Source organism: Onychostruthus taczanowskii, unplaced genomic scaffold (assembly GCF_017590055.1).
Source record: "Onychostruthus taczanowskii isolate IOZ18803 unplaced genomic scaffold, ASM1759005v1 scaffold64, whole genome shotgun sequence".
NCBI classification, from domain to species: Eukaryota; Metazoa; Chordata; class Aves; order Passeriformes; family Passeridae; genus Onychostruthus; species Onychostruthus taczanowskii.
The window spans coordinates 4,856,937-4,874,941 of NW_024504122.1; the positions used below are offsets into that span (position 1 = coordinate 4,856,937).

An 18,005-nucleotide genomic window follows, 5' to 3' on the forward strand; every position below is an offset into this window, starting at 1 on the left:
CCTCCCTGTGTGACTGTGGCCATGAGGGCAGCCCACCACACCAGGGGTTCCAGGCTGATGAGAGGTGAGAAGGGTTGGAGCTCTGCTGAGCACTCCCAGGCCAGCCTGGCACTGTGGGAAGCCCATGTGGGACCTGAGCCCGGGCTGGCATTAGGATGTGAGCTCCTAAGTGTCCTGGGGCAAGGAGTAGAGCAGGCTCCTGCAGCAGTGCCAGGGAGCAAAGGGAACATGGGAAAGCCTGTCCCTGGGCCCCTCTGTGCTGGTGATGAGGCACTGTTAGGCAAAGCTTGGCAAGAATGCTGACAGATAAATGTGCAACAGGCAGCATGAGATACACATGCTTCAAAACATTCAATACAACCACCCAGTCTCTCTGTTGGCCATTGTCTCATTCTTGCCCTGGAGGGTTTGGAAATTTCCTGAGAATCTGGAAAAGGCTCTTTTCTGCAAAGTACCTACCATGCATGTGGGCCATCTGCCAGTGGGGGACATTCACCTTCTTGTTATTCCTCAAGGCCAATGGAAACGTGACAGCATCTCCAGCAGCAAAGACCCCTGGAATGTTGGTCTGCATCATCTGCAGGGGGGAACAGAGGTGGGCATTAGTGGGGTTTGCACCCTACATGAACAGAAACTCCACAGCTGGAATGGTCCAGAGCTGCCACAGTCCCTCAAAACACAGGGAAAACCTCTGCTTGGCTGTGGGACCCCCAGGGGAGATTTCACTCAGCCTTCTTCACTTTCAAATGAGAACACACATGCAGGGACCTAGAGCATCCCTCAGCCAACGGGTTATCCAGTAAAAAGACACATGAACTGGTTGTCCTGGAGCCTCTCTCAGAAGTCTGGGGTTTGTTGGTGTTGGCTGATAGAGCACAGCTTATTGCAGGGATGAGCACTGCATGGCACTGAGCCCCAGCCTCCTGACATGCTCCTTTGCCCAAGGCACCAACACCACCAGCTCCAACACCACTCCCCTCATCACAGTCACGGTGGTGGAGAGAAAGGATAAGATCCTTTAGGATCCTTGAAAAGATGGATCTATCTCAATTTTTTCCCCTCTAAATATCCATACCACTCCAGAGCAGCTCAGAGCCAGACCCAAGCCAGAGCATCCAGGTCTGGGGTTTGCACACCCCGACTTGCAGAGGGGGTTCCCAGGCACTCCTGGTGATGCTTCCAGAATTTCACCATCTCACAGAATATCCAGAGATGAAAGGCAACCACAAGGGTCATCGAGTTCAATTCCTGGCCCTGCACAGGCCAACCCAAAGAATTAAAAAATTCAAATTCTGCCAATCTTGGCAGATAAAATGCCATGAAAAGCCCCTGTGGCAGCAGTTTGGAGCCCCAGGGAAGCTCACAGATCAGAAGAGCTGTCCCAGCTCCTCTTGCTCTCCCTCCCACAGGGGCTGCCCCTAGGCTCACCTTGTTGACCACGATGAAACCCTTGGAGTCAATGTTGATGCCACTCTGCTTGAGGAAGCCTGTCGCTGGGACTGCACCTGGGGGGAAGCCAGAGGCTGCTGCTGCAGTATCCAGTGTTCCACAGCCCTGGGGGCTCATCCTGAGGCCTCTCCTCCTGCCGGGACACGGGGGCTGCCCCCAGGGACAGGCAGCAGCTGCTCTGGGAGTGTGGAGCAGGGCCAGGTGCCCTACAGAGCCCCCACTGCATCAGCCTCTGGCCCCTCAGGATCTCTGTCCTGCCCAAGCCACCACTGCAACCTGCCCACCGCCTTTTTCTAGTGCTTAGAGAAAATTTTTAATTTAATTCTTTTTTATATATATTTTGAAAAAATTATATTTCAAAGGGAACCTTTGAGCTTCCAGCCAGGGCTCTTCAGCCTCCCCCCAGTCTGTGCAATTCCTTCACCTTCCTTCTCCTTTTTTAATATTTTTTTTTAGCCTTTTCACAAGTTAGAGTAGTCAATAAAAACAACAAAACCAGAATTAAATTAATTCTGTGATTCCTTCAGTCCACAGCATTTTGAAGAGGAAAGGAAAGGGAATTCCCCCCACCCCCACAAGTGTAAAGGAGAAATATATCATATTCTATGGGATATTTTCTTTTATTTTATAGTATATAAAATATATATATTATATATATATATATTTGATTGCTGTCAGCAGCAATTAAAAAGAAAAAAAAACACATTAAAAAGTTCAGTTTGGGGAAGATTTAATAAAAAACAGCTAGAGAGGATGAAACTGCTTTAAATGGCTTTTTTTCTGGAAAAAAAAAATTATTACTTCTGAAATATATTTTCAGTTGCATTTTGTGGTGGGAGCTCTAGAAATGCCTTTTTTAGATATGCAGACTCATGTGTGGTAGTCCAGCAGGGCTGGCAGTACCCCTGGCCACCCATCCCCAGTGACCTCCTGCTGTGACATCCCCTCCAACTTCTTCTGTGCCCTCCCTGGCTCTGCCCCCACACCCCAACCCTTACCCACACCCACGACACAGACGTCAGCACGCAGGACCTTCCCACTCTTCAGCACAACCTCCTTCAGCTGCAGGAGACACAAGGGGGGGGCACATCAGAGTTATTTTAGGGACAAAACCCCTCTGTAGCAGCAGGAAGCCAAGCTGGCAGCTGAGCTTGTTTGTGAAATGCAAATTGACCATAATTCCTTAGAAAAGCAGCGGGAGGTGAGTGGGAGCAATGAAGTCACCCCACACACCACACTGGCATACATTTGCTCCTGGGGGCCAAATCCAGGAACATGAATTTCAGGGGATAGGAAAGAGGGGAGAGCAAAACCCCACTGGGGAAGGGAATAGCAGCTCTGGGGGATGCCGCAGCAGCTCCCCCAGCGAGCCCCTGCCCACCACTCACCTTTCCCTCCTGCTCCCGCAGCTCTGACACCTCTGTCTGCATGTAGAACTTCACCCTGTTGTTCTCAAACATCTGGACGGGGGACAAGGGACAGAGCAGGGGACATCAGGACCCTGAACCACCCTGGTCCTGATGTCCTGCTGCCCCCTACACTGCCTTGCCCACCCTGCAGGCTTGTCTCCACCTGCACTGCCAAGGGGGTCAGCATCCCCACATCCCCTACACAGCTCTTGAAGGTGCTCCACAGCACATGGACCATGACAGGGAAAATACAGCCCATTCTCACTGACTGTTGCCATCACAGCTTTGTCAATAAATGTGAAGTAAATTAATTAGTGCAATAAGTGAAACAAGCAAAACCCGCTCTGTTACCAACCCCCACTAGATGGGAAAGTAAGGTCACCTTCATGACAGCACGGCCAACCCTCTCCCCAAAGAACTTCTTGAAGGGGACATGCTCCAGCTCCACCAGGGACACCGAGTGGGCCCTCTCCGCGAGGTAGGCAGCCACCTCCATCCCTGGGGAAGAGAAGCAGGTCCAAACAGCCACGTTAACCCACCCAGCACTGCCCTGTGTCCCTGGCTGCAGATGAGATGCAGCCCCACCCACTCCAGCCGGGGAGGCTGGAGCTGCACTCTTGGGAGAACTGGGGAGCCACCAGACCTGATCACACCAGGGATCACACTGATTCAGGTGTTCTTAAATGTAGGTTTTAAAGACCAAAGGGAGGAACTAGCCAGGAAATCCCAAAGTGCCCTGGGACAAACATGGAACAAGGGACCTCAGCCAAGGGTAACCTTCCTCCTGCAGCTGGAACAACCTCAGCTGTGGTCTGAAAACTGCTCTTGGGTGTAGCTGTTTTCTCCCATCAGAATGGTAGAATTTTGGTGCTGGGAATTGTATGGGAACCTCCACCAAGACATCTTCTGTCTGTTGGGTTTTTTTGGAAATGAATCTTTTTGATGACCTGCAGTTTGCAATTTCCCTCCCCCCACACCACATGCTTTTCTGTAGATCATATTGATTCAATTCATTAAAACAGATTTATCTTTTGTAAAAGAAGAAAAACAAATCATTAATATCTTACAATAAATTCCCTGACTAATAACCATTTATATTTAAGGCTTGCAGGACCCACTCTTATTTTGTTAGGACCCACAATAATTTTGTTGGAATCATATCAAGCAAAAAGAAGAGTCATCAAAGAAAGAAGATTTTTCCTGTGCATTTTAAAAATTCACCACACTACTAAAATGTAAAAGAGAAAAAGCCCACAGGCTCCCACCCACCAACAAGGCTCTCCTGACTGAAGCCAACTCTAGACACGCCAGATTTGGACCCACATGAGCACCAGTACTTTTCTTGCCATGTGCTTTTCAGACTAGGACAGCAATATCTATGCTCATGCCAGCCCAGCCTTTTGAAAAATCAATTCCTCTGGCATGGAAATGTCCTTACACACACCTGGGGCTGGAGGCTGGACTACCCCAGGTCTGATTTCCTGGGGGTGTTACCTCTAACTGGGCAAAGGACTTTACCCATCTGCAGGCAGAGGTGAAGAGCTGGGACAGGGACATGGGCCAGGCAAGCACTCACCCAGGAAGGATGCTCCCACGATCACCACGTTCTTGCTTGTGGCCAGCTTCACCACACGATTGGCATCTTCAGGTGTCCGGATGTTGAAAACGTTTTCCATCTCCTTGCCTTTGCAGCTGAGAGTTTTGGGCCTGAAAAACACTGAGGGTGATACAGCTGCTTTTCTCAACTCTGGTTCAGTGCCCAGTCAGGACTGCAGACACTCCTTCCAGGGCTCCAAGAACTTGCCCAACTTTCCTTTTTTTACCTTTCTCTGGGCTGGAGACATAACATGGAAAAACCCAGATGCTGCTGGCCAGTAGTGGAGCAGGGGACGCTGAGCAGCCACCCCAGACCCCAGCCACCCCAGTGGACTGGTGTACCCAGGGGAGCTCCTTGCTGGGGCAGTGCAGCACAGGACAGGCATTGCTTTACAAGCCTATGCTCAATTATTGGCATGTCACAAATTTTTTAGAACCTTAATGGGACACAGGAAACTGATTCTGACCTCCATCAGTACTTTGGAGCCAGACTGAAAGTTTGATAAGGCTCTGCTGATGTAGGCTACACTCTCCATTCCCAAGGGCACACTGCTGATGCTGTAGCAGCTTAACTGTGCCCTCCCCAGGCACTTACTGTAGCCCATATATGTTTAAATATCTGGCCCCTGCAAACCTGACTCACATCTGGAAACAGAACAGAAGCACCTAAATAATTTAGGTACCCTAAAAAACCCAGTGTACCTGGAGCTTGTGCATGAGGATTTTGAAATTATTGCCAAAGGTTTAATCCTCTTTTGAATGTAATTGGGTGGCTGGTGCATATGGCATTTTGGCTGTGATGCTGTACACCCTAGCACCAGCCATTCACACCTTGTGGCACTGGCTGTGACTGGTGGCACTTTGGCTTCCAGCGTGAGTCCCTGTTTTGGCTGATCTACAGCATTCCTTCCCCAGATGATAAATTATGCAGGGGCTGCATTTCTCCTGCTTCATTTTATGGCTTGATGTGAGGAACACAAGGAAGGAGAGCCAGGATGCCTCATTTTCAGCTTAAACTGCTGATTTTGACAAACCTCCAATTGAAAACAAACTGATCCACTACTTCCAGGGCACAAGTGACAACAGCAATCCAGAGTGATGCTCGGCATCCCAGCACATCAATGTGCTTTCCCTATGGCTGGACCACATTCAGTCCTGAAAATTCCTATTCTGGGGCCAAAGCTCCTAAAGGGTCTGTTAGAATGGGGCAACAGCAACACCTAATTAAGGCTGCAACAGCAAAGTGTTAAGGCTTAATTGCTGAAAAAGATCTTAAAGGTTGGCAGAAAATGAAATATGGACATTTAGAGGGATGAACTGTCTGGTTGTCAGGGTTGATTGTTATCAAGGAGTGAAAAGAAGAGAAATGTGGCAAAAATGCCCTCTAAAAGAATTAGGATACTTCCACTTTGGAGGTTTTGTTAAAGAAAATATGTTCAAGGTGCTGGTACCACCCCTGGAAGTGTCCAAGGCCAGGTTATATGGGGCTTGGTCTAGTGGAAAGTGTTCCCTGTCGACAGCAGGGGTGGGTCTGGATGAATTTTAAAATCCCTTCCAACACAAACCATCCTGTGATTCTATAATACATGATGTAGATATATATTAAATAGATTGATGATCATGTATAGATGTAGATACATAGACATTTCCAATATATTTTGTGTTCCTTGACTTTTCCATACTCAAACAAATTCAGTGTTTAAATTCACCTGCCACATTTCATCCCTTATCCCCAGGCATTAGCTCCTCACATTCTCAGATAAAACAGTTTCTCTTGATCTTTAAGATGTTTGTCCGAAGCTTACGTGTTTCCCGTTGCTATCAGCAGCTTGTTGTATTCCATCTTAAACCCATCCTTGAACACAGCTATCTTGCTCTTGACATCCACAGCCGCCACCTAAAATCATTCCTAAATAACGTTAAGGGAAGAAATCCCAGATTTTTACCGAGGTCCCAGCCCAATCAACTTGTCTGGTTTTAGTCCTCCACGTCAGTTTTAGTTAGTTAGTTGGTTGCTTTTAGTTAGTCTGTTAGTTTTAGTCCCCCATGTCCACAGCTTGGCCAACACACACCTTAAATATTCCTAGTTGCCTTTTCACAAATCCTTGAAGATCTCCCAATATAAATAAAATAATGGGGAAAAATATTTAAGCCATCATTGTCTGCACTGTTTGAAGGCTGATTATCTTTATCAGATGGCGCCTGGCTCCCCAGATCCACATGAGGAATGGCAGGTAACACATGACAGTCACCACAGACAGACACACCATGGTCACACCCAGCATGCCCTTCCTACCACAGGAGCATTGTGTTTTGAACCAGCACAGGCAACCTGCACTCTGGGGCAAAAAGAGTGGGACTGGAGGAGACCCAGCATTCATACAGGGGCATCCAGTAAGCCAAGAACAGAGAGAGCGGCCACATTCCCTAAACAGAGCTTTTGCATACCAGCACTTTCCTTCAGGCACATACAGGACTCTCCTTACCTGCATTTCAGTCAGGACTTCGATGTCATAGGTGCAGAAGAACTCCTTGGGGCGCAGGGTGATCTGCTCAGGGTGGGAATCCATTGACTGCAAAAAAAGCCATTTTTCTGTCAGCTGCTGTGGATTGAACAGGTGAGTAGAGAAACGGCTGCTACCAGCACAAGTCACCACTTGCTGCATGGGTTAAGGGAATGGTTCTACAGGGCTGGAATGAAAACCTGTTCAAGTAGGAGTTGTCACAAGAGGCTGGTCTGGGCTCTGGCGCCTTCTCTGCCAGTTTGGCATGGGGCTGGTGCTGAGCAGCTCAGGAAAGATCACAGCAAGTGCTTCAGAGTGTCAGCAAAGCAGACATAACTGCAGCCCCTCCCAGCACACACAGGTTCACAGGAGCAAGAGAAAAGCCTCATTTTACAACACAGGTGGCAAGGCCCTGGAAGAGGTTGCCCAGGGAAGCTGTGGCTGCCACATCCCTGAAAGTGCTGGACTAGAGCAAAACCTGGTCTAGTAAAAGGACAAAAAACCACAGCGGGTGGGTGGCAAAGGATGACCTTTAGAAGTCCCTTCCAACTCAAACCATTCTATGATTATTTGGAAAACAGCCATTTACCAGGGCAAATGGAAGCTAGAAGAGCAGTAAGAACAAGCAGCATTAACACACAAGGATACACTTTCAAAAGCACCCAAGTTATGCTGCACAAGTTCCATCCAACGCTGAAGCAAGGGAGTGGGGCCCATAGCTGCACATCTTCAGCTGCAAGATAAAGGTTCATGCTTTTCCCAGCCTTCCCCGGTCACTGGGTGAGATGTACATTTTCTTTACACACAGGGTTGAGCCCCAGCTCATCTGTCCTCCTGACTCTGTGGACACAAGCTCAGACTCAGGCTGAGAACAAGCTGAGCATCAAGTGACCTGCTGGGTGTGCTCCCTGCTGATGTACCATCCCTGCCTGCAGCGTAGCAGGAGCAGGCACAGACACCACGGTCAAGCTCTGCTACAGATCACACAGTGCACAGCAGCAGCATCTACTCATGCCACACAGGGATGGTGTATGGGCTTGACCCAGGAGTGACAGGGGATGCAGGAATCAAGGGCTTTCCTATTTGCCCATGGAGATGGATGTGCAAGATCCTTCTCCCTGGAGGGGGCCTGGTCAGGGGCTGGAACAAGCTCAACAAGAACAAGCCATTACTCTGACTTCAGACAATGCTCTGCTCAGGAGAGACTGGTGTCACAGGACTCCAGGCAGGGGCAGGGTCATACAGGTTTTACTGCAAATTCTTTGAATACTGCACATGTAGAGAGAAACACCTGACCCTCCCGTGATGGTGTGCAGGAAGGGCAAAGCACAACAGTGCACAACCACCATGGCTTTTGCTGCTGCTTGGTGCCCTGGGCACAGTAACAGAGATGTGGCCACACACAGGTCATGGTCCAAAGGAGACAAAGGAAAACAGCTTGGCAGGACCTGAGGACAGGCTGATAACAGGCATTCAGCAGGGCAGAGGAAGGGCACTGCTGCAGTTTCAGGGAGCAAGAGCTCTGCTACTTACAGAGTTAGCAGTGGCACTCCTTCTCCAGTGCCTTGTACAGGTGTAGTCCCACACACAATAGGACTAAGAAAAATTCCATTTTTCCTACCCTCTTTCCAAAAATTCTGCCTTCTTTTCCATGGGCTTTGTGCAACTTCCAAAAGCAACTACAGCCAGAGGTGTTCAGTGGAGGATTTAACAAACCATGTACAACATCTCTGGCATGTGAAATGTTCTTACTATTTAACAGCGAGAAGAAGAGCCAGTCAAAGACTCATACGTGAGGATAAGTGTTTGGAAGAGTTGTCTGGCTGGGAGAGGGACACTCAGATTCCCTGAGCTCCTCAGCACAACCCCTGTGATGCTTGGATGCAGGTACCAAGCAGCTGCTCTTCACCCCAGGCAGGACTCGCAGAAGCACAGGAATGGCCTGAATGCTCCCAAAAAGCCATGTGTATGCTTGCCTGTCTTTGAAAATCCATTTTTTGGATGCCTGAAGAAGAGTTAGGTGCTATGATTGTAGTACTCCCCATGGGTAAGCATTCCTGACATGAGGATGAACACACGGTTCACCTTATGTTATCTTCAGGCTCCAAGGTCAAATGCTGCTGTCCAACTTGAGCTGCTGTCTGACATCAAAGAAGGCTCAGGAATCAGCAGCAAAAAAATCTGATTAAAGATCATCCTATAAACTGGAACGCAAAATGGGATGTCTGCCAGAAAAAGCAACCTTTGCACTTCCATCAAGTTATCAAGCTGTGATTACAGCTGAGAATCACCATTATTACGGCACAGAGCATCCCTGGGCAGCAATAAACAGACACTAATAAAAACTCTGGTAGACAACACCATTTTTCCACATGCTCCATTTCACTGCCTTAAATATTTTTGATCCAGAAACACTTTAAGAAGACCAATCCAAGTACAAGCTGGCTAAGACAGCTACCATTACATCTGTGGAAGAATCATCATATGAGTCATGGAATGGTTTGGGGTGCAAGGGACTAAAGGCTCATCTTATTTCAATTTGCAGGGATACCTTCCACTAGACCAGGTTGCTTCAAGCCCTAATGTCCAACATGGCCTTGGACACTTCCAGGGATCCAGGGGCAGCCACGGCTGCTCTGAGCAACCTGTGCCAGGGCCTCACCACCCACACAAGGAAGAATACCTTTGTTTTTCTGCTGGAGTAATTTTAATTTAATTTGAACAACTCCTTTTTTGTGTTTCATATTTCAGTCACAAAGAGGGAAGAAAATTCAAGGGAAACAGAGACAGGAAGACTAATGAAACACAACCTTGCTGCTGCAATGAATAATAGTGCGGAAAGGCCCTAGAGCAAATTTTAAAACTGGGGAGCAAATTTTAAAACTGGGGAGCAAATTTTAAAACTAGGGAACTGTGGCATACCCAGAGTGATACAAACCTTACTGAGCTTTGGTCTGTCATAGGGCAAGTGTCTGTCCATGGTGCACATCACAATGCGGTCAGAGAAACCCTCCTGGCGCAAGGTCTCTGCACAGACCAGCCCAGCTGCCCCTAGGGGAGAAGGAGACAGTGACAGCCATGTGTGTGTGGCCCTGGGAGGTCTGTGCTCGTTACTGCTAAACCCACTGGGGCTGACTCCAAGACCACCACCTCCACCAGCCCTGGCTTCACCTCACAGCCTCTCCCAACTCAAACAGCTCACACGGGAAGCCAGCTGGAGCAGATGCATGAGGCAGCAGAAGGGACGCTCTGTCTGTGGACCATGACATTAATCCTCTTGACTGTCCCTAAACTGTCGCTAGCACACAAAGAGCACACCTGAGGAGTGTTGCTGAAGCCTACAAACTCTGATAAACTCCAGTGCATAAGCAGCCACTTAGAACCTTGGACCTCTCTAGTCAGAGAAGGGTCTGCACACCCTGCTCCTGGTGAATTTATGGCCAAGCACAGAGAGCAGGAAGTCCTCCCTTCTCCATGGCCAAGGTGTTGGTTGTGTGATTCACTGCAGAGCATTTTCCATGCTATTTCTTTAAGGGGTTTTTTGTTCACTTGTTCAAATCACAGGAAAGAACTTGTTAAATCAAACAAAAAGCTGCCTTGGGACATGCTGTCCCACTCCAGCCAGGCAGCATGGCTGGCACATCCCTTTTTCCCTGACTGAACTGGTGAGACTGGAGAGCTCAGGTGAGAAGTCTGGAGTCTCTTCTCAGCCAAGGAAGCCTCACTCCATGATAAGTGTTTTTAGGGCCACAAATTCTGTAACACCACTGAGAGAAGATGGACCTGGACCATGTAGTTTGGTCCATCAAAAAGACACTCCCACTGATGGAGCTGGGGGACAGTGGAAGAAGAGACAGGCAGGTGGACATCCTGTGCATGTTGCCAGGAGCATCCTGAGCCAGAGCTGATGCTGTGCTGATGTCAGGATGAGCCTCACATGAGCAAGGGACTGCAGCCAATTGCTCTCAGCTCTGCTGGGCATGGCTGGATCTCAGTCCCTGACACAGGGCTGGATAGGCAGTCTTTCCCCAACACTTCTTCCCCACAAATCCAGCTTTGAAACCTCCTTTGGTGTCCACCAGAATAGACTCTAGTCTTTAACAGACCTGTAAATTTATCTGGCAGTGGCTAATGTTGTCTGTGGAGTGACCTTGCTGAGGATTGTGATAACTGTCCAGACCTGCCACACACCAGGACATTCCAGCTAACCTCAGGGAGCAGTATGTCCCACCCTGGCATTCAGTCCACAATCAGCAGGGGCACAAGGAAGGGAAAAATGCCGCCCAGCAGCATGGGAAAAGCCAGTCAAGCTGGTTTTCCCCTCTGCTCAGACTGTGAGATGCACCCAAGATGACCCCAATTTGATGATCCAATATCCAGCTTGGATCTGGTGACCTTGAGACTCAAGTAAGAACAACCCATGTGCCAGGAGCAGATGTTTCCTCCCAGTCCCAGGTAAAGAAGCTCCTGTCCTCCTCCCACCCTCCATTTCACCCCAACATGGCCGAGCCCTGGCATCTAACCCATTCCAGAAACTTGGCAGATACACTTCACCCCATCAGGCTTTCTACAAAAATGGCAACACACAAATAGAGCTGGGACAAGAGAAAAAGAGGGAAGGGAAGGGAAGGGAAGGGAAGGGAAGGGAAGGGAAGAGTGTAAGATCGGAAGAGCACCCTCCATTTCACCCCAACATGGCCGAGCCCTGGCATCTAACCCATTCCAGAAACTTGGCAGATACACTTCACCCCATCAGGCTTTCTACAAAAATGGCAACACACAAATAGAGCTGGGACAAGAGAAGGGAAGGGAAGGGAAGGGAAGGGAAGGGAAGGGAAGGGAAGGGAAAAGTTGGCAGCTTTGGTGTTTTTGGCAGGGATCTGACATTTGCTGGCAAGGTGGAAGAACTTTTATCTTCACAGAAGCATCTTGAGGTGAGGACTTTGGAGGTGCAATGGGATGAGCTGGTGATGTGCAAGGTCCAAAACAAAAAAGGGTATCAACACCACAGGGTCCTGAAAAGGCTTTACACTCATCATCATCATCATCCACTCATCATCTGTGGAAATCAGGGGTTGCTAATGTAACTGGGAAGGGAGTAGCAGGAAGAATATTTGGGGTTCACTTCAAAGCATGGCAACAGGGAACTGTAAAGCTCCACAAACTGGACCACAGGTCACCTCTGGATCATTAGCATGTAGTAAAAAAAGGTCAGGATGACTTTCTGGTGTGACCCTTTGGACAGGGAGGAATGCAGGAGAGGTGACAGAGGGTGCAGGATACACAGACACCCCCTCCCTGCATTACTGCCTGGAGAGGACACACAGTGACCCCAGCATGTGCCATCCTTACCTGCACCAATGATCAGCACATTGGTGCTGCTCAGGTTGTAGTTGCTCAAGGAGATGCACTTTGCCATCATCTTTGTCCTCCTCTGTGTCTGAAGAGCCTGTGTCACCACCAAAAAAAAAAAAAAAAAAAAAAAAAAGAAGAAAAGCAATTATCTTTACTCAGCATTACCCTGGGCAGCCAGGCAGGCATGGGGACAACTGTAGCAGTGTCATAAACCAGCTTGGATAGGAAGGGAACAACCACACTCTTGTACTGAACAAGGACTCCAAACCCCTGCTCATCCAAATACCATTTCAATGTCCAGTGCACTGCCCGTTACAAGGTACAAAAGAAAAACAAATCCATCATCTACTGCAAAGCCATGCAACTACTCAGAGCTGGAGTAGTGGTGGGGCAATAGAAAAAGCAGGTGTGTCCTTGTGCAATTCTGCACCAAAGGTGAGACAAAAATGAAGAAACTCTGCCAGGAATTTTATCCTGAACCCGAGCAGAGCTTGTACACCTGATACAAAGCTGATGGACTTGTCCAATCCACCAGACCACAGGTATGGACCTGTGCCAGTGCAGCCCTGCTGCACAGACCCCGGTTCCCAGGCATTAGAGGACAAAATCTGTTCCTGGTAGAGCAAATAGATTCAGTTTCCCCTCATCACATCCCCAAATCAGCTGGAGTTGAAGTGCTGCCGTTCAGGCGACATCTCTGGATATAACCCGAGTGCTCCAAGGGCCCACTGGGGCTCTGAGCCACTGGATTTGCACATGCGTACACACAACCATGCATCAAAAGAAGGGTTTTCATGGAAAGAAAGATGGCAGTGGCCTGAATGGGCTTCATTCTCCATTCCATCAGGGCAGGAGAGCCTTTCTACCATTCCAGCAGGAGCTGAGGTGTGGGCTCAGGAGGGAGCACATGTGGCCTCTGTCATCACCATGCCAAAAGGCCTCTTCCCATGGGCCAGCTAAATTAAAAGCTTAAGGAAACATAGGACAAGTGCAGGACAAACACCTGTTAGACCTGAAAGCATGGACAGCCCAGGCCAGGTGTCCAGCAGCTGCAGGGAGGCTGGGTGGAAGGGGGACCCAACACCTCTGCCCTGCTCCACTTGTGCCTCCATACAAACTGGATACTCACACATCACTCTGCCCAGGCCAGAGGATCAAAGAGAAGCATTTCCCCCCACCCCCATGCACATATAGCAAAAAATGAAAGCTTTGGCCTTGATTTTTGGATGTCAGTGGCCCCTCACCTGCTTGCTTGCTCGGATGTATACCTTCTCCTTCTCAATCTTCACCTGAGGGTGACAGAACAGTGCTGGTTTGCAGAGCAGCAAGGGTTCCCTCTGGGCAACAGCTAAGGAGCAGGGGGTGATGGCACCAGGTCACCTGCAGGAGCACCTCAGGCCATGGCAGAGCTCATCCCAGCTTGAGGCTGTGGGATCTCCTGCCTCGGATCAACCCCACACTGACGCTCAGTGTGCAACCTGACTTCTACGCACATCTTATGCACATGGTTTCTCATTCCCACCCCACTCCTACTCCAGAGACCTCCCAGACTGGGCACTCCCATGTTCCCAGGAGGTGTCTGATGCCTGTGGGTGGGTGCAAGGGAGCTGCAGGGGGGAAGGAGCTGGATGAGGAGCTGCCCTCCACTGGTGACATCAGCACATCCTTGGAAAATATTTGCTCCATGCCATACAGACCGTTACTTATGCCAGCTAAAAGAGTCATTTTGTGGGTGACACGGAACTGAGTGGTATGGTTGATGCTCTAGAGGGAAAGGGATCCATGCAGAGGAATGTGGCCAGGCTGGAGAAGTGACCACATGGGAATTTTACAAGGTTTCAATAAGGGCAAATGCAAGCTGCTGCACCTAGATGTGAGCAATTTGCCTTATCTGTCCAGGCTGGGGGGACGCAGGAATCGAGAGCAGCCCTGAGGCAGAGTGGGATTGTTCACATGGAGAAGAGAAGGCTCCAGGGAGATCTCAGAGCCCTTTCCAGGGCCTTAAGGGGCTCCAAGAGAGCAGGCGAAGGACTTTGGACAAGAGCCTGCAGTGACAGCACAAGGGGGAATGGCTCCCACTGCCAGAGGGCAGGGATGGATGGGATATTGGGAAGGAATTGCTTCCTGGGAGGGGGGGAAGCCCTGGCACAGGGTGCCCAGAGCAGCTGTGGCTACTCCATCCCTGGAGGTGTTCCAGACCAGGTTGTAGTGGTTGCTTGGAGCAACCTGTGATAGTGGAAGGTGTCCAAGGGGGTGGAATGAGGTGGGCCTTAAGGTCCCTTCCAACCCAAACCATCCCATGATTGTGTGGTTTCCTCTGCTGCAAGGACAAAGATCTCACCTGGAACCTGGGTAAACTATCCAAGCCGGGAAAGTCCTCAATGTCACCTGTGCCAATATTGAAGCAAGCTCCGTGCCAGGGACAGCGGACTCTTCCTTTGGACAAAACCCCTGCAGGGAACATGGCAGAGCAGGGTTGGTGCTGCCCTGCAGCTGCCTCCCATCCTGTGAGATGGCACCTCTTCTACAGGACACGTGACAGCTGATGTGGGCCTGGATGGGCAATAGTGGAGTTTTCTCAACATGCACACTGGGCACGTTTGGGACCAGCTGGGATCCTATATGAGCAATTCCTTCTAAAATGCCCTGGATGGCAGGGTGCTCTAGTACCTTTGGGCACAGTTCCAGAGCTGTTTGCTCTGGGATATAACTTCACTCACCAGTCAGGATGGGGCTGCCATCCCCAGAGTGTCATGGTCATTCTTAAAAGCCCCACTATTACCCAGAACAAGTGGTGCCTCAAGCAGAGCATCATTGATTTAGAGTACATGGGTTGCAGAGCAGACCCTGGCACAGCAAGGCACCTGCACACACCTGGCAGGCACAGGCATGCCCAAAGCCATCAGTTCATTTCTCTAGGTGTTGGCTCAGAGGCTGCCACGCTGGACTTCAGCTTTCCCTGCCACAATGCCAGGGTACAGCAAAGGCCACCGTGCAGCCATGGAGTGGTCTTGAACTTGTGTCTCTGCTTGCTGAGGCACAGCAGTGACACATCTCATCACCACCATGGGTGGGGCACAGGGGCAGCCCCCCTGCACCTACAGCTGCAGCAAAATCCCCAGAGAGACCCGTGTGACAGCCAGTCTGAGGAATGCACCACAGCTCTCTGAAAGGGCGGTGAGCTCTCACCTCCAGGGCAGTGTGGGGCTCCTCTGCCCTGCTCAGCAAGCGGCTCACCCCAGGGTGGGGGGGCTGAGAGCATGGCTGCTACACCCAGCACAGCTTATGGGCCAGAAGACACCCAGAAGGATGCTCCCCTGTCTTCCCCAGGATCCCACCTCCAGCAAAGTGCCATCCCAACCCCAGTTTTGGTGATGCACACAGATTGCTGCCAGTGATTAGGCTCAGGGCAGAGATCTGCCTGAAGCCTGTGCTGAGAAAGTACCATGATGCATATTTTTAGGTGCCAAGATGAGAAACCACTCTGCCTCATCTCACTTCAGTCAATAACATGAGCAATGTTCCTTTTGCTACTGGAAGGACCCCATCAGCTTAAAGAGTGTCCTCTTTCCCCTCAATGAGAAGAAGCGCCATCCCTGTGATCAGCAGTGGCAGCTGTAAACCAGAGCTGGAAAAGTATCTGGTGAGTTTTGTGCAACTCCAGCTTGCTCTCATGCCTTTCCCAGCCAGAAGATGCCCCAGTGATGCTGAGTGTGCAGTGCAGCACTGCTGCATGCTGGGCAGCACAGTCAGGGGGCTGTCCTTTGTCCTATGATGCCCTCGGTTGCTCTCCAGGACATGATGCAGACTGACCTTTGACCAGTGGAGCCCCATAGTGGGGACACTTGTGTCCCACGGCGTGGAACTCCCCACTCTCCTTGATGAGCAGAGCCTTCCCGCAGCCCAGGTCCACTTCCCGCATCCTGGAGAGGAGGAATATGGAAACAGATGGCAGAGCATCCACCTCACAGCAGATGCCACCACTCCACCCTACAATCCAGCCCTAGTCCCACCAGGCTCCCCTCCTCCTTCAACCTGCTCATTACTGGCTTCAGGTGACTACAGATGTGGGTCATTCCTTGTCACCAAGCCAGCTTTGGAGGTGGCTCTGCTGTCCCAGACTGGGGCACATCCAAACTGGGCCATTCAGTGGCAGCATCTAATTTATCCATCATTGTGCCAAGAGGCAGCTCAAAGCATCTCCCCAGCTGCTGGGGGAGCTGGTAGTGGGAGCAAGAAACCAAATTGCTTTTACTGTGACATCAGCTCCCCTCCTGGCCCCAGCAGCTCAGCAGGCCCCTGCCAGATTTGTGTTAGTTTTTCAAACCAAACACAACATCTCCCAGAGCTGAAAACCAGGAGAGGTGACTCTGAACCTTGGGGTCTACCTCCCACACCTCAGGGGTTTTTGCTCTGGTCCTGGCCATGTCCTAGGGTCACTTTTCCTGATAAATCCCTCAGGACAGCAGACATCTGTGTGTGACCTTCTTGATGTTTTCCTCAGCTGCTTTTGCAGAGTGGAGCTCACATAGTGACCTCCCACCAGCACCAGATTCCTGGTCCCAGCTCTGCTGGGTTCAGCTCTGCTCTGCAGAGGAGCCAGCAAACCTTCAAGCCATTCCTATGGAGGGGTTCAGGTTCTCATTGAAATCTCCCAGTTGCTCACAGAACAAGGAGGAATGGTCTTAAATTAAAAGAGGATCAGTTTAGATTACACATAAAAAATAAGTTTTTATAATCTGAGTAGCAGGATGCTCTGCCTGGAATAGGGTAAGACAACTCATACAACACCCAGTTTTGCAAAGCTGTCAGTGGTGAACTGAGAGGGGGTGTCACACTGCTTTTGGTCTTGAATTATGCTAAATCCAGTCTGACTCATCGACCCCAAAGTTAAACATTCTGATAGCAAGAGGAAGATGGGGCAGATATGGTAAATTATCCTTACCTAAAAATGCTAAGCTGGAACAGCTGGCCTGCAGATATCTGACTGACAATCACTTTTTACTCTAAAAGTCCTACCCCTTACAAATAGCAGGTTCTTCTAACATATTCCTTCTTGGAGTGCCTGTGGAGATTCCTCCCTGGGGTGGGAACACCCTTCAAGGTCACTGCTCAAGAGTGAGCAAAGGAGATTTGCCCACGCTTGTTGTTCTGGGTGAGTGACATCAATCTCTATTTCATAATCATGGGGTGTTCCAGCTTTAATAAAATTACTTTAATATACTCTGTTCTACTCTACTCTATTATTAGTTTTAGCTTTTATCCTGTATAGTACATGACTCTGATTAAGATATTTTTGTCTAATCATTTATCATAATAAATAATTTATTTTTATACAAATATATCTGGTTTGCCATCCTTATCCCTGCAGGACAAAGTTGTACAAAGGTTAAATCACACCTTTGTAATTCCTTAGACTTAAACCGTTGGCAATGAGGCTTAGGATTGGATCCAGCTACACCAAGGCTTCTCTTGGAGAAGGAGTTTAGAAAGGCAGGGGGTCCTTTCTGCACCTCCTGACTCAACAACAGCTTCTCTCACAAACTTTGTCTGAAACTCCCACTCCACCCGTGACAAACTGACATAGTCAGCAGGATGGCAAATAATTCTGAGAAAGAGACAAAAGGCTTAACAGAATATTTACAGCAGCACAGGACACACATTGACACTGATAATCTTTGGTCAGTGAACA

General features: G+C 49.5%; 1 protein-coding gene across 3 annotated transcripts in view; it reads right to left on the reverse strand.

Moving 5' to 3' along the window:
- Nucleotides 1–18,005, reverse strand: part of AIFM3 (apoptosis inducing factor mitochondria associated 3) — a 42,380-nt gene that overhangs the window by 6,668 nt on the left and 17,707 nt on the right. For all 3 annotated transcript variants that reach the window (XM_041420390.1, XM_041420388.1, XM_041420389.1), the window contains exons 3-15: nucleotides 16,127–16,236; nucleotides 14,655–14,764; nucleotides 13,558–13,602; nucleotides 12,311–12,407; nucleotides 9,897–10,009; nucleotides 6,941–7,027; nucleotides 6,260–6,351; nucleotides 4,435–4,565; nucleotides 3,241–3,356; nucleotides 2,838–2,909; nucleotides 2,448–2,511; nucleotides 1,429–1,505; nucleotides 460–577 (exon numbers count right to left, since the gene is read on the reverse strand). In XM_041420390.1, the coding sequence (XP_041276324.1) occupies nucleotides 460–577; nucleotides 1,429–1,505; nucleotides 2,448–2,511; nucleotides 2,838–2,909; nucleotides 3,241–3,356; nucleotides 4,435–4,565; nucleotides 6,260–6,351; nucleotides 6,941–7,027; nucleotides 9,897–10,009; nucleotides 12,311–12,407; nucleotides 13,558–13,602; nucleotides 14,655–14,764; nucleotides 16,127–16,236 (1,232 nt within the window). The remainder of the gene's footprint in view (nucleotides 1–459; nucleotides 578–1,428; nucleotides 1,506–2,447; nucleotides 2,512–2,837; nucleotides 2,910–3,240; nucleotides 3,357–4,434; nucleotides 4,566–6,259; nucleotides 6,352–6,940; nucleotides 7,028–9,896; nucleotides 10,010–12,310; nucleotides 12,408–13,557; nucleotides 13,603–14,654; nucleotides 14,765–16,126; nucleotides 16,237–18,005) is intronic.